General features: G+C 50.7%; 2 protein-coding genes across 2 annotated transcripts; both read left to right on the forward strand.

Moving 5' to 3' along the window:
* The first annotated feature begins 6,748 nt into the window (after window positions 1–6,748).
* Window positions 6,749–7,675, forward strand: LOC127330363 (serine/threonine-protein phosphatase PP1-like). The gene has a single exon (XM_051356606.2). The coding sequence runs from the start codon at window positions 6,749–6,751 to the stop codon at window positions 7,601–7,603; it is 855 nt and encodes a 284-aa protein (XP_051212566.1). The 3' UTR covers window positions 7,604–7,675.
* A 1,225-nt stretch (window positions 7,676–8,900) lies between these two features.
* On the forward strand, window positions 8,901–16,406 carry LOC127347273 (uncharacterized). The gene is made up of 4 exons (XM_051373483.2): window positions 8,901–9,316; window positions 15,651–15,750; window positions 15,829–16,086; window positions 16,169–16,406. The coding sequence occupies exons 1-4, from the start codon at window positions 8,901–8,903 to the stop codon at window positions 16,388–16,390; spliced, it is 996 nt and encodes a 331-aa protein (XP_051229443.2). The 3' UTR covers window positions 16,391–16,406.
* The last annotated feature ends 1,809 nt before the right edge of the window (window positions 16,407–18,215 follow it).

Raw genomic sequence — 18,215 nt, forward strand, 5'->3', positions numbered from 1 at the left:
GTGATGCCGTGGAATCTTGTGTCTGTTGGTTTCAAGTTTGCTAAGGATATGTTCATCTTCCTCAATGTATCTGCATACATGAGGTTCAAGCTCTGCCGCCGTCTATGAACACTCGAGAGACATCAAATCCTGCGATAGCTGGCGAGAATAAGTGCTGATCGCCCTGGTCGAGGAACTTGCTGCGGATGATCCGCTATTGTGAAGCCGATATCTTGTCCCGACCAATTAAGGTACTCAACTGTTGGTGGAGGCATTTTCTCTGCCATAAACACCTGTCGTGAGATTACTTTTTGAGCTCTATTGGACGGCCTTCCCTTCGAATCATCAACACTGCTCCGTTGGAGTTAGGATCAACATAGGGTGGTGGTGCAGGTGCTGCCGCTATTCTTAGCTGGTGTCGATTGTCCTCTGTAATCGCGGGAGGTGGCGGTAGATGAATCTCGCTCCTAGGCTCCCGAGGGTTTCTCTGTGCTGCTCGAGCGTGAGCATTTTCTCGCGTATCCGAACATTGCCTGAAAATTTCGACAGTCTTCTGCAGTGCCCCGACTGTCTTTTCCCGTTCTTTGTCGAGGAAGAAGTGCATCACGGCACGGTCCGTTCAGCATTTCCTCGGGGACACGAAAGGTCTTGGAAACCTCGGCCCACTATTTTGCCTGCGTGAATCATCCCTATTATCACCTCGCTGTTCACCGCTTCTCCGGTAATCATCTCTGTTGCCTCCTGTATTTGTCCGAAAACCTGCCGAAATTTGTCTGGAGCGTCGTAGTTGGGTACGTCCGAGGAAATCTTCGCCTCGGTTGATAGTTTCGACCACGGTCCTCCTCTGGCGACCTGTGTCGTTTATTGTGGACAGCGTCTTCTCCATCTGCCCATTTATTTGCTATCTCCATTAACGCGGATACTGTCCTTGGATTGGTCCTTCCCAAATCCTCGACAAAGTCTCCACGCTCGACTCTCGCGACAAACGCATCTATTGCTCTCTCGTCAGATATGTTTTCTGCCGAGTTTTTGATGATATTCCACCTCTGGATGTACTTTCTCATTGGCTCATCTGGCTTTTGTCGACACGCTCTCAACTCCTCTAACGATGCGGGTTTTTTGCACGTGGATCTGAAGTTCTTGACGAACACGTCCTCGAAACTTTCCCAGCTGTCGATGGATCCTGGAGCGAGTTTCTTTATCCATGATCGTGCGGCACCACTCAGGTGCACCTGGATGCTTTGCATGGCTGTTGCCCTAGTTCCTCCTGTCAGCTTCACCGTCTCCAGATAGTCGACTAGCCAATCCTCTGGATCTTGAAGGCCGTCGAATTTCTTGAAATTATCGGGTAACTTGAATCCTGAGGGGACTCGCGTTTTTCGGACTCTCCTCGTGAAGCATGGTAAGCCGCACATATCTTCGTCGTTAAGTTCTGGGGATTGCCGATGATCCCTTCTGCTTTGTCGCGCTCTGTCGACTCTTGCTTGTGCTGCTGTGTCTCTTGCTCCACTTGGCCCTTCGGGTGCTGCCGCTGTTGCTGCTGCGGGTCGCGGACTATTTTGCCTTGCCACTCCTTCGGGAGGCGTTGATATAAACGCTGTCCCCATAGCTCCAACTCCTGCTACCGCCATATTGTACAAGTTGTTTCCCTTGGGTCACCCGGAGGTGGTTTAGATGCAAGGATAAAAGCATGTGTCGCCATATACCCAGCCTCTGGTGTCTTAGGGATGATGTTTCCTCTTGTATCTATCGACATAAAGGACATGTCGAGGTTTTGAACCAAGTGCTCTCTTTCCGCTTCGGGTATGTGTTGCAGTCTTGACCTTGCTCTGTTCCGCGCCTCTCGATGGCTATCACCCGTAGTTCTAGATTGTCGACTTAGATCTGCCCTTCTCCTGCTGGATGCAGAAGCTGCCTCCTTTCTCCTGTTCAACTCAGCTGTCTGTTTTTCCAATTCCCTGGCAGCTCGTGCGAGCCTATATTGATATGCTTGCAGTTCTTCTGGTGTGGCTGTGGTAGCCATTGGTTCTGTGCCGTTCATAGCTCTCGCAGCTCTGTCCCACGCTGCTTGTGAAAGTTGAACTCTATCTCGCGGCTCTGGCCCGACGTATTTGTTGCCCAAGCCTTGTCGCAGATTGGAGGGATCGACGTATGGATTTCCCAAACTGTCGAAAGCCTCAGATGTCTCTTCTTGATTTTCAATGGCGTAAATCTGATGATACTTTGTACTCAGATCTATGTTGGGTTTGGTGACATCGTCGTTGAGATTGATGAAGACCTTGCTCACTGTCAAAGATTTGTCGATGAAGTCGTAACTGTCGACATTGCTTGAACCATCGCTTATGTATGAATCCGCAGATGACTCAAACGACATGTCGTTGAAGATCTTGGCGAGTTTCTCTCTTGCTCTGATGCTGACGTAGCGTGTCGCCGAGGTTTCTTCTTCTCCTGATTCGTTTGACGATGTATAGCTTGAAAAATCGGAATCGCCACGCGATGATTCCGACGAAATCGGAATCTCGACACGATACGATCCTTCCTTCTCGACGCGAAAGTGGAACCTTCCGAACGTCATCTCCATGGGCTCCGCCAGATACGCATATGCATCCAAACGGGAGGGTGGGTGAGGAACAAAATCGACAAGACCAGTAGCGATCTGTTTACCTCGATCCATTGTGTTGCTTGCGGTTGACGATGTCGAAGATCTTGAGCGTGCCATCGAGATCAGCTCCTTACGCCTCTAATTCCCACAGACGGCGCCAATTGACAAGGTATTGATTTGTCAATGCCTATGGATTATAGGCTAGGGTTTAGTTAGAAGTAGAGGGCAAGTAGATCTCGAAGGTTTCAGCCGAAAAGTACTCGACGACTATGAAAACTAGGGTTTGCAGACAATGATTCGATTCTTTCTTTTGTCCCTCGACTCCCCCTTATATATGAGGTGAAGCCGAGGGATTCGTGCTATACAAGTTTACAGAGTCCGGGACGGTTTCTAACTCGTCCCGCCAGATTACAAGTAACACTTCCTATTACAACTCTATTTCTTCCTTAAACGCATCTTGGGCTCCCGAATCTTCTTATTCTTCGGGTAGTGGGCCTTCAATAAACCCCGGGTACTATATTCGGCAGGCCCATTTGGGATGCCTATGTCAGCAGCTCTCCAATTTCGTCCCAATAGCAACCATATTTTATTTTGTGTGTTCGTCTGTTTTTTCGCTACTCCTTTGACTCCAACCGCGTCCCAAGTGCCTCATCAAAAAGGGAAAACCACATGTTGATAGAATGGTATAGTAGGCTTATTCCTATTAGGTATACATAGTCAATCGGGCCGTAGGAAACAACAAAAGTTACATGCTACATCCATGGTCCATGATTCTTCTGCTAGTGGTCAGGTTACATGATACTACTTCCAGTGACATATAGAACGAGTTTATGATGATAAGAGATGGATCGGGGTTCCCAGCTATCTACACTAGTGGTAACTCTCAAATAACAAGTAACAAGTGTTGGGTGAACAAATTACAGTTGGGCAATTGATAGGATTGAAATAGCATTAAGACAGAACATCAAGTCTATTAATCATGTAGGCATGTTTTCCATATATAGTCATACGTGCTCGCAATGAGAAACTTGCATAACATCTTTTGTCCTACCAGCCGGTGGCAGTCGGGCCTCAAGGGAATCTACTGGTAATTAAGGTACTCCTTTTAATAGAGCACCGGAGCAAAGCATTAACACTTGGTGAAAACATGTGATCCTCATACCTACGCCTTCCCCTCCAGTTATCCCGATTCTTTGTCACTGGGGCCTCGGGTTCCGAACATAGACATGTGCAAACAACTTGTAGATACAAACTAAGCAATAATTATAGAGCTCAAATCTAAGATCATGCCACTCGTGCACTAGTGACAAGCATTAAACACAACAAGGTTGCAGCAACAATAACTTCACAAACTTATATAGATAGACTGATCATAATGTAACAATTCATCGGATCCCCACAAACACAACACCGATTACATCAGATGGATCTCAATCATGTAAGGCAGCTCATGTGATCATTGTATTGAAGTACATGGGAGAGAGAGTACCAACTAGCTACAGCTAGAACCCGTAGTCCATGGGGGAACTACTCACGGAGCATGATGGAGGCGGTGGCGTTGATGGAGAAGGCTTCCGGGGGCACTTCCCCGTCCCGGCGGCGTACCGGAACAGAGATTCTGTCCCCCGAAACGGAGTTTCGCGATGGCGGCGGCGCCCCTGGAGTCTCTCTGGAGTTTTGTCAATTGGTATCAGGTTTTTAGGTCGCGAGGGATTTTATAGGCGAAGAGGCGGCGCAAGGGGGTGCCTGGGGGGCCCACCCCATAGGGCGGCGCGCCCCCCTCCTAGGCCGCGCCAGCCTATGGTGTGGAGGCCCTGGGCCTCCTCTCCGGCTCCCCTTCGGTGGTCTGGTCCGTCTCGGTAAAATAAGATGTTTGGCTTTTGTTTCGTCGAATTCCGAGAATATTGCCCGAACAGCCTTTCTGGAACCAAAAACAGGAGAAAACAGGAACTGGCACTTCGGCATCTTGTTAATAGGTTAGTTCCGGAAAATGCATAAAATCATTATAAAGTGTGAGCAAAACATGTAGGTATTGTCATAAAACTAGCATGAAACATCAGAAATTATAGATACGTTGGAGACGTATCATTACAGCACATACATCCCTACACGGCTACACACAGCTTAGCTTGAGTTTTTTTCTATGGATGTGGATTAATCTGAATCTGCCTTAGTACTACCTGTTACCAGAAAACCTGTCGTCCTATCCATACAGTGGCAAGCCCAATATCATCATCCCAATCACTGCCCAATTTTGTTCACTGTTGATTCCTTTTTGCCGTACACTTCGGTAGATTCTTTAAAGCATCTGTCGCAGCTCTCTTTGTTCACTCTTCTCCCATTGGCATGCCGCTGCTGCCCCTGTCCGGTCTTCAATGTGGATGCTCTCAGTTAGCCGCTTCATCAAGTCACGGGAGGTACCTGTCTTGGACCTTGGCATGCCAATCTGCATGGCCATTTGCATGACCATCTTTCCAGGAAACTCTGTCATGTCATCCCGTCATCATTGATTAGTTTTGACAAAAGAGGGGAAATAGAAAGGCCTCGGTAAATGGTGTGATTTCTAATTACGGCCGAACTAAGAAAAACTGAGTAGGCCAGAATTATGATATCATAGTTTCATCAATCAAAGAATTTATCCGAGATGAACTATATACGTAATTAACATGGCGATAAGTATGTGCGAAACCTTTGTTTAATAAAATAGGTGTAACCTTTCTAGCAAAAAATAGAATGCAAAAGAGAGCTGAATCCAACTCAATGCAAATATTAAAACATAATGAGCAATAGAGGAAAGCAAGTTCATACAGTTCACATAACATTCTTCAATAATAGAACAATGTGGTTTTTTCGGCCCAAGAAGGTAAATCAACCCAAGTATGTGCATCACGAAAGATGAAGTAGCTTACATAAAAAATAAGGATAACGCAATGCTAAATTATGTATGGCACCATAGCCAACATAGGTCCTTATTTCATCCTATTTACCTAGAATAATTAGATTTATAAAGAACCAATCATCACCCTAATTGGGACGCTCGTTGGCAGACTAAGGGGAGATCGCAGATACATCAAATCTATCTCGAACCTCAAAAGACAAGGCCGAAAAGCATTGAAGAAAATGAATATGGTGCAAGACCAACTTAAGACAGTTAGTACAAGTGAATTTTATGATGAAACAGGTAGGAGCTCACATTTTTCAGAAACTTCATTATACTCCGATCTGACCTCTACCATTCAACTGTCCTGGTGTTCATAACCTAAACATTGTACACAATGGAGACAAATGCTATGGATATAGCCTAAGATGATAAATGTATAGTATGTAGTAGATTCTCTCTGAAATAGATTCTTATCATGTAATTATTTAACAATACTGCTATTACATCTCCTAACAAGAATATAGATGAATTGGAAGGAATGTCGATGTATCAATGTACCTATACTATGTATGTCATTCTTTTAATGGACGAATGAAAATGGTTAGGGCAGCAAAGCATACACGGTTCTCACATGAACAATAATTACCTGAGCTTCTTTGAAAAAAAAAGCCATTTAAGGAAGACGTACACATGTGATTGGAACTATCTCAAGTATCTGATGGACATGGCAAGACAATCTTGGCATTGTTAGAGATATAGGAGTAGAAGCACAAAATTTAACAGAGTTAATAGTAGTGGAGTTAGAGTTTGTCCAGACCTGATTGCCCCAGAATTGATTTATGAACAAAAGAAAAATGTTTTAAGAAAATCTGGTCAATAAGAAATTAGATGAACTCAAACAATTTGGAGTGTCGCACGCCTCCTTGGACGATCTTTTGACCATATCTAAATTTGGTTCTTTGTGTCCTATGAATCAAGCACTTATGCAATAACAACATTGTATACATACGTTCAAATGCAAAAAAAGGAAAACACCACTGCTATAAAGTCATAGTACCCTGACCTATTATTTTTAACCCTAATTATGAGCTATAAGAGAGAACATGAATCATGAGCGACATGATTTTTCAAGAAGAACCGAAGAAGCAAAATAAGACAAATAGGTTGTACGCTGCAAGAAAATAGTATGTAAGACCTTGTCTGGTCTGTAATAATTTTTGGAGGATCAGGCGGGTTGGCAATGAAATGGAAGCTTAAATCATCGAAAGCCATTTCTTAAAACTTTCATGAACTTTAGATCACCTGCAAAAGAAAAAATAGATTCTTACCAGAACAAATTTTCTTGGTGGCAGGTTAATTTTCTTGGGGACATTCACGGCCAGTACTCCGACCTGCTCCGCATATTCCGCGTCACCGGCTTCCCGTCCGATGCCAACCGCTATCTTTTCCTCGGCGACTACGTCGACCGCGGCAGCCGCAGCATCGAGACCATCTGCCTCCTCCTCGCCTACAAGGTCAAGTACCCCGACGCCTTCTTCCTCATCCGGGGAAACCACGAGTGCTCCTCCGTCAACCGCTCCTTCGGCTTCCTGGGCGAGTGCCACCGACGAGGACTGGGTCAAGCGAGCTGGAACATCATCAACGGCTGCTTCAACTGCCTACCGCTGGCGGCGCTCGTCGGAAACAAGATCGGCAAGAACATCTTCTGCGTGCACGGCGGACTGTCGCCGGAGCTGGAGAGCATGGACCAGATAAGACGAATCAAGCGCCCACTGCCGCAAGTCCCCTCCGAGGGCCTCGCGTGCGACTTGCTGTGGTCGGACCCCGACGCCGCCGACGAGTGGGGGTGGGGCGAGTCGTCCAGGGGCAGGTCCGTCACCTTCGGGTCCGACTTGGTGGCCGAGTTCGTCGAGAAGAACGGGCTGGCCATGGTGTGCAGGGCGCACGAGGTCAAGCAGGGCGGCTACGAGTGGTTCGCGGACAGGAAGCTCGTCACCGTCTTCTCCGCGCCCAACTACGCCGGCCAGTGCGACAACGCCGGCGCGGTCATGAAAGTGGACAAAAATCTCACCTGCTCCTTCCACATCCTCCAGCCTACTCCGCTTCAAGTTCTTGCTGATAACTTGCATGATTCTTCTTAAGCACGCGTGAGTGCTCTTTTAGTTAGTCGAGCAAGGTTTATTATGGTCTTGCGTTTTTCTTTTCATTTTTCCTTTTAAACAGTGATCTTTTAGATGAAATACTCCATGGAGTATGAGTCGTCGTCCACCATGTAGTTTGTACTAGCAGACAAGATGTGTTGTATTATTTCACTTGAAATACTATCAGTGATGTTTGTCTCCAATTGAACTGCTATTAGTCTCAGGACCCCTGTTACAAACTTACAACACATGGATCTTAAACCGTGCGCCACCTGAGACCTTAGAGCATCTCCACTCGTCTCCCCGACGAGGCCCCCGAACGACGTTTTTTCCATCCGGACGGCGAAATTCGGCCCACTCGAGCCCCCGGTTCCTCGATTTCGTCCGGATTTGGGCCTAAATTCATCCGGCGATCCCACGCCATCCCCAGCCCCCCGGGGAACTCTCGGGGACTCCGGACGAAACGAAAACGCGGGAAACGGCGAGGAAACTTCCCGCGCGTCTGGTGGCCCCAACTTGTCGGCGAGAGACACCGATCGTCGTCCTCATCGCATCGTCTTCCGCGCGCTGTAAAAGCCTGCCGCTGTTCAGCATTCGCCGGCCGCGTAGCTTCCACGCGGCGAGTTAATGTCGTCGCATCGTCTTCCGCGCACGCATCGTCTTCCACGCGGCATTAATCGCCGGCGCCCGCTGCGCCCGCCGCGCCTATATAAGCCGCTCCGCTCGCCGCGACGCCCCTGCTCCACTCTTCCTCCATTCTCCCTCCACTCACCCTCCACCTCCACCTCCACCGATGGCGTTCTACGACGACGACGGCGCATCCAACAACGGGTTCCCCCGCCGATCTCTCCACACGTGGGAGGGGCACCTCCTCCACCAGGCGGGGTACCCCTGCCCGCCGGACACGAGGCCCCCCGGCGGCGGGTGGCGGCTAAGCGCTGGTGGCGTGCCAATCCCGCCGCCGCCCCAGGGCCACGCCCTCGACGTCGCCATCGAGGAGGAGCGGATGGCGATGACGGAGGAAGAACGCGCCGACCCGCGCCACCACCCCGAGAACTACACTCGGTGGAATTCGTTCTTCCTCCGGCGGTGGGAGCGCGAACTGGCGGCCTACGATGGCCCGCCACCTCCGCGCAACAACGCCGCGGGTCGCCGGCGTTGGTGGAGCGCGCCGAATAGGACGCTCCACAACGTCCTCGAGCACATCGAGGGCGGCAATTCGCGTAGGCTGACGATGCCCCCTCCATCGAGGGCATTGAACAACCGCCAACGGGGAAACAGCTGGCAGCCACGGCGTATGGCTGCCAGTTCCTCGTCGTCCGGTTCGGCGGCGAGGTCGATCTCCAGGTCGGCGCCAGCCTTGGCGCCGGTGAAAAAGGAGTCGGATTCCCCGCCGAGCCACCGCACGCGCGACGGCGGCGGCATCGTCATCCGCGAGCCGTCGATGGCACAAGGACGGCGCCGCCCCAAGCGCGACCACGACACCTCCGGCAAGCGGAAGCGCAAACCGGCCAAGGTGAAGGTGGAGGAGGCCGACACCGCCGAGGATGCCGCCATCCTCGAAGCCGTCATCGCGAGGTCCCTCCATGACCTCGTGCCCGCCGAGAACGCCATGCCGCTCGACCAGGCCTGCGCCTGGTCGAGGGAGCAGTGGGAGAAGGAGGAAGCGGAGCGGCAGGCGAGGCTCCTCCAGGACGCCGCTCGCTTCCGGCGGCCTGCGACTCCTCCATCCGGCGCCGTCGTCCCCGTCGTCGACCTCGAAGCCTCCGACGACGAGCTGTACAAGCCATCGCCATCCCCGCCTCGCACCAGCGGCCGGTGGGGAGACGCCGGCCAAGGCAGCAGCCAGGCGGCTTCGGCGCCGCCACAGTTCGACGACGACAGCTCCGACGACGATGGCGGCGACTACACGGTGTTCTACCGCCATTTCGGCATGTAGAGCGCCGTGTTTTTATATTTACAGTTATATTCCCCTAGCCGAATTCGAAATATAGTCGAATTCGATCTCTATGTAGGAACTTCGCCCTCTATATAGTAAATATCATTAAATTTAGTCTAAATTCGACCGTTTCATGCCGTAGTTTGTCAAGTTTCCGTTTTTCAAATTTAGATCGCCGTTTTCGCCTGAGATCGCGGCTGCGAAATTACTCCTCCCCACGCCAAATTTACGTCCAATCCGGACGTAAATTTCCCCAGATTTCGGCGCGGGGAGGGCAAACGCGTGGAGATGCTCTTACTAGTACATGAGTGCATTCCCGAGGAACAAACACAATACGTGCGTGCAGGCTTCAATTCGGTCTGCGGTAATCACGGACAGCGCCCCGTCCACCACATTCAGCTCTCTCAAAGGATATCAATATTTTTAGATAAAAGGCCTCAGACCCGACGTTAAATTAATAACGCCCTTAACGGCGACAAGATACAAAGTGCTGAACCCAGCTTACACGAAAGAACCGCACACTCACACAAAGATAGGACTACGAAAAGTGCTGGGGAACCAGGACGCTACTACTAAGGAGGCAAAGCCGAAGCCGCTGAGCACTAGCAAGACGGGCAAAGACGTTGGGCACATCAACAGGCTATGCACAACGTCGAGACTACTACAACCTACGCAGGCAATGCCTCCGAGAGCCGAGCGCCATCGCCCACACACTGTCTCTGACAAACACGAACTGGTAGAGGCCAGCAGAGAAGCGCCGAGGATGCAGAACAAGGAGCAAGCTTTGCCGCAGCCAGCAGAACGAAGGACCAACGCCGAGGCACCGCCACTCCGCCACACCAACTGCAGGGAACCGAACAGGGTGAGCTCCAAGGCGGCGTCTTCAAGAAGAACACGACGCAAGAGCGCCGCCACCGCCCGATCCGAAGACCTTAGGTTTTCACCCGGAGCATGTAGACAAGCCGGGAGCAGCCACATCGACGCCTTCAAGAAGGGGACGACGTCAATGGACGCCGCCGTCGTGGCCCAGGAGGGCAAGGGTTTCCCCTCGGCATATACTCCCAACCAGCTACACAGGGTACTGACCGTCGCCGGAACGACAAACAGACCGCCGCCACACCGTGCAGCTCGCCAGTGTCACGCCGCCCACGCGACCATGAACACCGGCCAGCACTAGAGCCTCTGGCTCGCCCGGCAACCAGGAAGACTCCCACCATCCAGGGCCGCCGCCCCGGATTCCAAACCCCGCATGCCATCAGACTGAAGGAGAAAAACAAAGCACAACGTGAAACACCGCCCAACGGCCAGAAGGCGCTCGAGCAAACGGACCGCCGCAGAGCCACCAGGACCCGTCAGGTGAGAACCAACCCTCGAACTGCGACAGATTACCATCAAGCATCGCCCGATCTGGAGGGGAGGAGACGAATTGCATGCCAGGGCCACAGGCCCTGCCCCAACCCGAAGTCGCGGCGGCCGGAGACCCCTGTCCACCGGCCACACATCCTCAGCCGCCGACCGGCGACGTGCAGCCCCTGCTGCGATCGAGGCCAGATCGGTAGGTGGAGGGCGATGGGCTTGCAAGGGCCTGGGCCCAGCCCTGGCCCAGGGGATCGAGGCGGCCGGAGACCCTTGTCCGCGGCCGCGCTGCTCGAACGCTGCTCGCCTCGCTGCAGTAGCTCACCGCGGCGGCAAGATCTGGCGGCCGCAACACCACCGCCGTCGAAGACGCCAACTCTGCCCACGCCGGACCGCCATGGGAAAGACGCCCGCTTCCTCCCCCAGATCTTCCCGCGCGCGAAGCTCGCGCCGCCCGCCGCCAAGGCTGCTCCGGGGAGCTGCCGCCGCCGCGAGCGCGCCCCGACCTTGGTGTCTCCGCGCCGCTGCCGAAGGAGCCACGCCGCCGCGCCCACCAACCAACGCGACGCCCTCGCCGGCCGCAGGGGCCCACGCCGCCACCTCCGCGCGAGGGAGAAGAGGCCCGCCGCCGCCGCCGCGCGTGGGCTTTGCCCGGCGACGGCCTCTGGCGGCGGCGAGGGGAGGGGAGGGGAGGGGAGGTGGACTACGGGAGGCGCCGCCAGGGGAGGCCCTCGGTCGCGCGCGGGCGCGACGCGAGGAGCCTAGGGTTTTTTTCGTTCGCTAGCGAGATCAAAAAAGGATATCAATATCGCATCATGTTCCAAATGCATATCAATGCACAATGACAGGTGTATTTAATTTTTTTTAGAAATGGGGGTAAAACCCCGGGCTCTGCATTCAAAGGATGCATATAGCCTTTTTTTTTAAACGAGGACAAAAGCTCTGCCCATTCATTGATTAAGAAAGGAGTTTACAAGAAAGTAAAAGTCTTAGACATATTACAAGTTCTCAAATTACTCAAACTTTTAGCACCCGCTATGACCCAAAGATTCGCTTCTTTCTTGATCCTCTCGAAGACGACTTGCGTAGGTGCGCTTTTGTTCTTGAAAACTCTATCATTTCTCTCATTCCAAATCTCCCAAATGATGAGCATGGCGAGGGAATGCCCCGATGATCATGGTCCACCACTCTGGGAAGAGAGGCCCGCCCAATTGTTGACATGAGAAGTCGGAATGGCAAACCCTTCTTTGGCCTTGTCCCAAAGATGCAAGGTGAAGCGGCAATGGACAAGAAGGTGGTCGACAAGAAGGTGGTCGACGGATTCCGTGCATTGGTCACATAAGGGGCAATCCCCACAATTTGGCACCCTCGTTTTGCCAAGCGGTCGGTGGTCCAAATTCTATTTTGGAAAACAAAGAAGAGTAAATATTTGTGAATACATAACGATCAAAAGATCATGGGTCGGCTAAAGTTGCGACAAGAATCAACCATCTAAAAAGGGAAAACAAAGACGATCAAAGCATCTTGTAATCTATTAATATGCCGCCAGCCATCCTGGTTGAAGATTGCCCAAACGACCGCCATCAAGCGAGTGCACCCAGAATCCATATGTCCCCGTTGGTCCTCGGGGAGTAGGTGAGACCACATGTTTATCCAGTAAGTAGTTCGATGAATAGTCTGCAAAAATTGAGAAGGACCCGCACCGTTAAACACAATATCGACAATTCCAGATTTCCCAAAGTAAAGCGCAGACTCCTACACGAATCCGCACTTTAACAACTTTGTCAACACCATTCAACCACTTTCCAAAAAGGTTTTTAATATTTGTTGGAGCAGGTGCAGCCAGTCCACTTCCGGTTTACTAGGTTGTCTTTAGTAAGTAAAACTTTCCGATTCAAAAACCACATGAATATTCTAATTTTCAGTGGCACTTTTAATTTCCACAAGTATTTTTCCAAAAACCGAGTGTGCCCACTCATGAAATCAGTGTATAGAGACTTAACAGAAAACTTTCTAGAAGTTGTTAAGTTCCAGCAGAAGCTATCCAGTTGATCATTAAGTTGTACCTCCATCAAACGTTCTACTAAACTCAACCAATCTTCCCACGTTGAACTCCTTAAAATCCTATTGAAAGTATATTCAGCGTTGGTTGATTAAAACATCCGCAACCCTAACATTTCTATGAGCCACCATATTAAAAAGTACCGGATATTGAACACATAAAGGAGAGTTCCGAAGCCAAGAATCCTCCCAAAATCGCGTAGTAAGTCCATTGCCAATTCTAAAAGATCCCCGTTGAAAGAACTCATCTTTCACACTTAGAATACCCTTTCAGAAGGGTGAATCCGTGGGTTTAGCTTGAACTTGGAACAGGGTATTAGTCCTAAGATATTTTTTATGCAACAACTTCTGCCACATACCTTGTTCATTAAGTAACTTAAAAAGTCATTTGCTTAACAAACACTTATTTTTAATATCTAAAACCTCAATCCCTAAACCCCCTAGCTTGATCCTTTGGTCTACAAATGATGTTCCATTTTGTCAACCCATACTTCTTTTTTATTTGTTCTTTTTGCCAAAAGAAACGTGACCTATAACAATCTAAACATTCAGTTTTGTTAGAGAAGCCGGGATCCGCGTACAATGTCGGTTTTGTCGACTATAACATTTTAGTTGCTCGTCGGTTTTGGGTATGATATAAACATTGGAGGAACTCTTAACTTAGGTGGCATGAGTGCATGACGAGCTGATGTTCATGGCGTCGGTGTGGCGCGCAGCCGCCAACGAGCACTGCCGCTGCCGCTGGCATCGTGGACAAGCACTGCCGTCGCCGTTAGCACGCAGCAGCGGCCACCAGCAGCACGCTGCCGGCCGGGGAATAGCCATGCAGTGAGAGAGTGGTTTAAACAGTTGACTTGATTGATTTGTTAATGTTAGATCCGGAGCCTAGGAGGTTCACGATCTGATTGATTCAACGAGTCTAGTTAATTAGTCTGATGTTTAATGGCCAAAAAAATTGTAGTCTGAGGTTAAGATGGGCGATTTACACAAAAATAACCCAAAAGTGAAAGAAAAGCACAGAATGACCCTCCGGCGAAACTATTTCACCAATCTAACCCTTTTGTGTGGCGCCCCTCCCACGGGCGCCACACATGCCCATGTGGCGCCCCTCCTGCCGGCGCCACTGTCCCAGCCGACGTGGCCCCCTCGCCGCTGAGCTGGTGCGCCCATCCGACGTGGCAGCATGTGTGGCGCCCCTCCCAACGGCGCCACACATGCACTTGTAATTGCCCAAAACATAGACAAATCCTCTGGGACTTAGCCGTTTTGCGAGGCTCGATGTGTGGCGCCGATGCCACGGGCGCCACACTAGCATGTGTGGCGCCGATGCCACGGGCGGCACACATCCACTTAAGTGTGGCGCCCGCGCCCAGCCCGACCCTCTCTTTCTTCTTTCTCTTCTCTCTGCTTCTCCTCCCCAACCGCCGCCGCCGCCCGCCTCCCCTTCGGCCCCCCCACCAAATCGACCAAGGAATCGTCAGATCTATCCGGCCAAGTCCTTCCTCCTCCATTCCTCAAGGTATTCCCCTTCGATTCCCTCTGATTCGTCCACTATTGTTGGTGGATTTGGTAGATTTGGGTATGAACCCTAGACATGGAAATTCATGTTGGTGGATTTAGATATGAACCATTGATATGTTAGTGCATTTGGCTCTGAACCTAGCAAGATTTGGATATGTTGGTGGATTTGGATATGAACCCTAGATTTGGTGGAACCCTAGATATGAAATTTTACATGTATATGTTGAAATGGCTATGTATGTGTTGAAATGGCTATGTAAGTGTTGAATGTGTATGTGTAGGAACCCTAGATATGTTAGTGGATTTGGATATGAACCCTAGATTTAGATATGTTGGTGGATTTGGATATGAACCCTAGATTTGGCTATGTAGATATAAAATGGCTATGTATGTGTTCAAATTCTATGTATGTATGTCTTGAAATGTCTATTATTTGTTTGTGATGGAATAACTCATATTTGAACCAAATATTTGTTGGAACCCTAGATATGAATGTATGTGTGTATGCATGGAACTCTCATGGATTTGGATATGAACTCTCATGTATGTGTTGCTCATTTTTGTTAGTGGAATGACTCATAATATGGTTGTGTAAACATGTAGGATGGTGTGGCTTCTGGATGAAGAGTACGACAGGGTGCACCGGGCTGTTCATATGACGGAGAGGGGAACGGATCTTCACCCTTTGAAGATTCGTTACCATGGCACAGCGGATATACCGTATGACGAGAGGTACACGGAGTTCATCCGGCCTACCGGTCTTATGCCGTTCATATCCCTTGTAAGCCGTGGGGGGCTAGACATGAACCCCTCGGCACTCACCGCCCTTGTCGACCGGTGGAGGCCGGAGACTCACACCTTCCACTTGAGGGCCGGCGAGATGGCCCCTACTCTCCAGGATGTTTCCATGATCCTTGGACTACCTATTCAGGGCGAGCCACTGTGTATGAACACAGCTTCTGATGGGTGGCGGAGACAGATGGAGGACCTTATTGGCAGGGCTCCTCCGCTGCCAACAGAACCAAAGAAGAGAGCTCCCGCCGGGACGTCTTTCGAATGGATCAGGACTAACTTTGGAGAATGCCCGGAAGAGGCCGACGAGGACACTCGGAGGACGTACACCCGCGTGTACTTATGGTACATGATTTCGAGGACTCTCTTTCCTGACAGTGGGGGGAAGCTGGCCCATTGGTGTTGGCTGAAGGCGCTTACGGTGTTGGATAACCGTTGGAGTTGGGGAACAGCGGCACTTGCCTACCTCTACCGGCAGGTGATGATTTGCTCTATGTACTATTTTCCTATAGTAGTGTGCTAGACAAAGTACTAACCAAATGTCTTATGTGCGCAGTTGGACGAAGCTTGTCGCAGGTCTGGGAGCGGCGGTATTGGTGGATGCATGCTCCTACTTTCCGTATGGAGCTGGGACCGCCTATCAGTTGGGCGGCCCAGGGTACTCAACGAGAGGCCATGGCCTCATCACCCTCACTTTCCTGATCAGGAGCCCACTTGGGCATACCTTTGGGACAATGTCTCGGAGATGTCGGGCGATCCAAAGATCATGTACATGCAGTACACTGCGGAGTTGGACACTCTTACCGCTGAGCAGGTAACCGATCACTCTTTTGCAATCCTAGTTTTCATTGATTCTACTGGCATGTTCTAAATTCTGAGATATTTGTATGCTGCAGGTGGAATGGGAGCCATATGGTAGCTACTACCGTATTGGCGCGTCGATGACTGACCTCAACCACAAGTGCACGGAGGAGGCGCGGTTCTGGCGTATGCGCTGCCCACTCATATGCATGTGGCTTGTTGAACACCACCAGCCGCAAAGAGTGATGAGACAGTTTGGGATGTATCAGGAGTGCCCACCAGTGTGGCAAGACACGGACAAGGCGCTTCATAGGTAAACTTCTGGAATCATGCGATGGAAGATTCTTGATAGAAGAGGTACAAACTAACTTGTTGATTCTTGCAGGCTTGATAGGCAGCGGCAGAGGAAGATCACAAATTGGCCAGTCCATCATAGCGGCCACATCGCAGTGTTCCAACACTGTTTGCAAGCGGCACGGAATGCTGGCCCTGAGCAGATTGTGCCTCACAACTTCGCCGCTTTCAACAACTACCTCGAGTGGTTCCATGAGAACACGCGTATCGAGTTAGTTAAGCACGCGTATCCTGAGGAGATCTTGGACGACCCCATCCAGTTCGATGAGGTTGGGCAAAGCCAGCACGACACCTTTGCTCGCAGAGGGAGATCGACTTCTATTGCTTCCGAGCTGAACTTCGTGGTATTCTATTCTCTCACTAACTAGTACATCATTTACATTGCCATGTGCTCGCTTCAATTGTGTATGCTATGTTTGTCACAGCGGAAGGAGATCGAAAAAACAGCTGAGGAGTGCGAGGTTATCTGGGAGCAGAGCGGGACAGATGACAAGCCTGTCGGACCGTTGCGGTATTTCATTAAGGTATGATCACCAACTTTGAATGTACGCTACTATGATGTGGTGGATTTGTAACCATGAACGGCATGACGCAGAACACTGCACGAAAGATGCGGCGGTTAGCCAGCTTGCTAGGTTGCCGGGAAGTCGAAATCGCTACATCTTCCTCTTCAGAAGAGCGGGAGGTATGGACTATTTTGTTGCTGTCAAACATGTTCTTACTAATTTCAACTTTTGTAATCTCATGTGTTCGTGTTTGTGAAGATTCCTGAGGACGAGCTAATTCTGAGTCAAGGCATACTTCCAAAGCGTACCTCCAAGCAAGCCCCACGGTCAGCTTACCAGTTCAAGCCAAGGGGCAAGGCTCCAAACCGGTACACTCCGGAAGATTATGTCAACCGAGGAAAGAAGGTTGTCACTGAGGAGGATGACGGGCCGCGGCGGAGATCAGCTTTGTCGAGGATGAGGAACGACGAGCCGTTCTCTTCAGATGAGGAGGAGGAGGAGGAGGAGGAGCAGGAGGAGCAGGAGGAGCAGGAGCAGCAGCAGGAGCAGCAGCAACAACAGCCACGGCAGCGGACGAAGAGGATGGCCGTCCGGAAGCAGCCCGCGAGGACGGCATGTCGAGGACGCTACTAGGATGTGCTACGTGTTGTTGTCAACTCTATATTCATAAGTATCGATTTGTGAACCCTATGTCATTTCGAACCATGGTCTGTAATGCTACTTGTTGTTTGAATCTACGTGCTACAATGTGACCTATGAAGTGTTATATGTGTATGTCATGAATTTGCTACTTGTTGTGTCCAATGTTGTACTCGTAACTGTTGGATTTTGATAGGATTTTTCATGTTTTTAACACAAGTCAATGTGTGGAGCCCTCCACACTGGCGCCACACTGCACTGTGTGGCGCCCATGGCATCGGCGCCACACATTCCAACTTATATCAAGTATTGGGTCAAAAACATCCAGGGGCTCCGGACGATAAGTCCTTAGCCGTTTTCGCGAGCCTCTATGTGTGGCGCCCGTGGCATCGGCGCCACACAGGCTAGTGTGGCGCCCGTGGCATCGGCGCCACACATCGAGCCTCGCAAAACGGCTAAGTCCCAGAGGATTTGTCTCACATTATGTTTTGGGCAATTACAAGTGCATGTGTGGCGCTGCCACGTTGGATGGGCGCACCAGCTCAGCGACGAGGGGGCCACGTCGGCTGGGACAGTGGCGCCGGCATGAGGGGCGCCACATGGGCATGTGTGGCGGCCGTGGGAGGGGCGCCACACAAAATGG

The sequence above is a fragment of the Lolium perenne genome, chromosome 1 (genome assembly GCF_019359855.2).
Source record: "Lolium perenne isolate Kyuss_39 chromosome 1, Kyuss_2.0, whole genome shotgun sequence".
Lineage (NCBI taxonomy): Eukaryota > Viridiplantae > Streptophyta > Magnoliopsida > Poales > Poaceae > Lolium > Lolium perenne.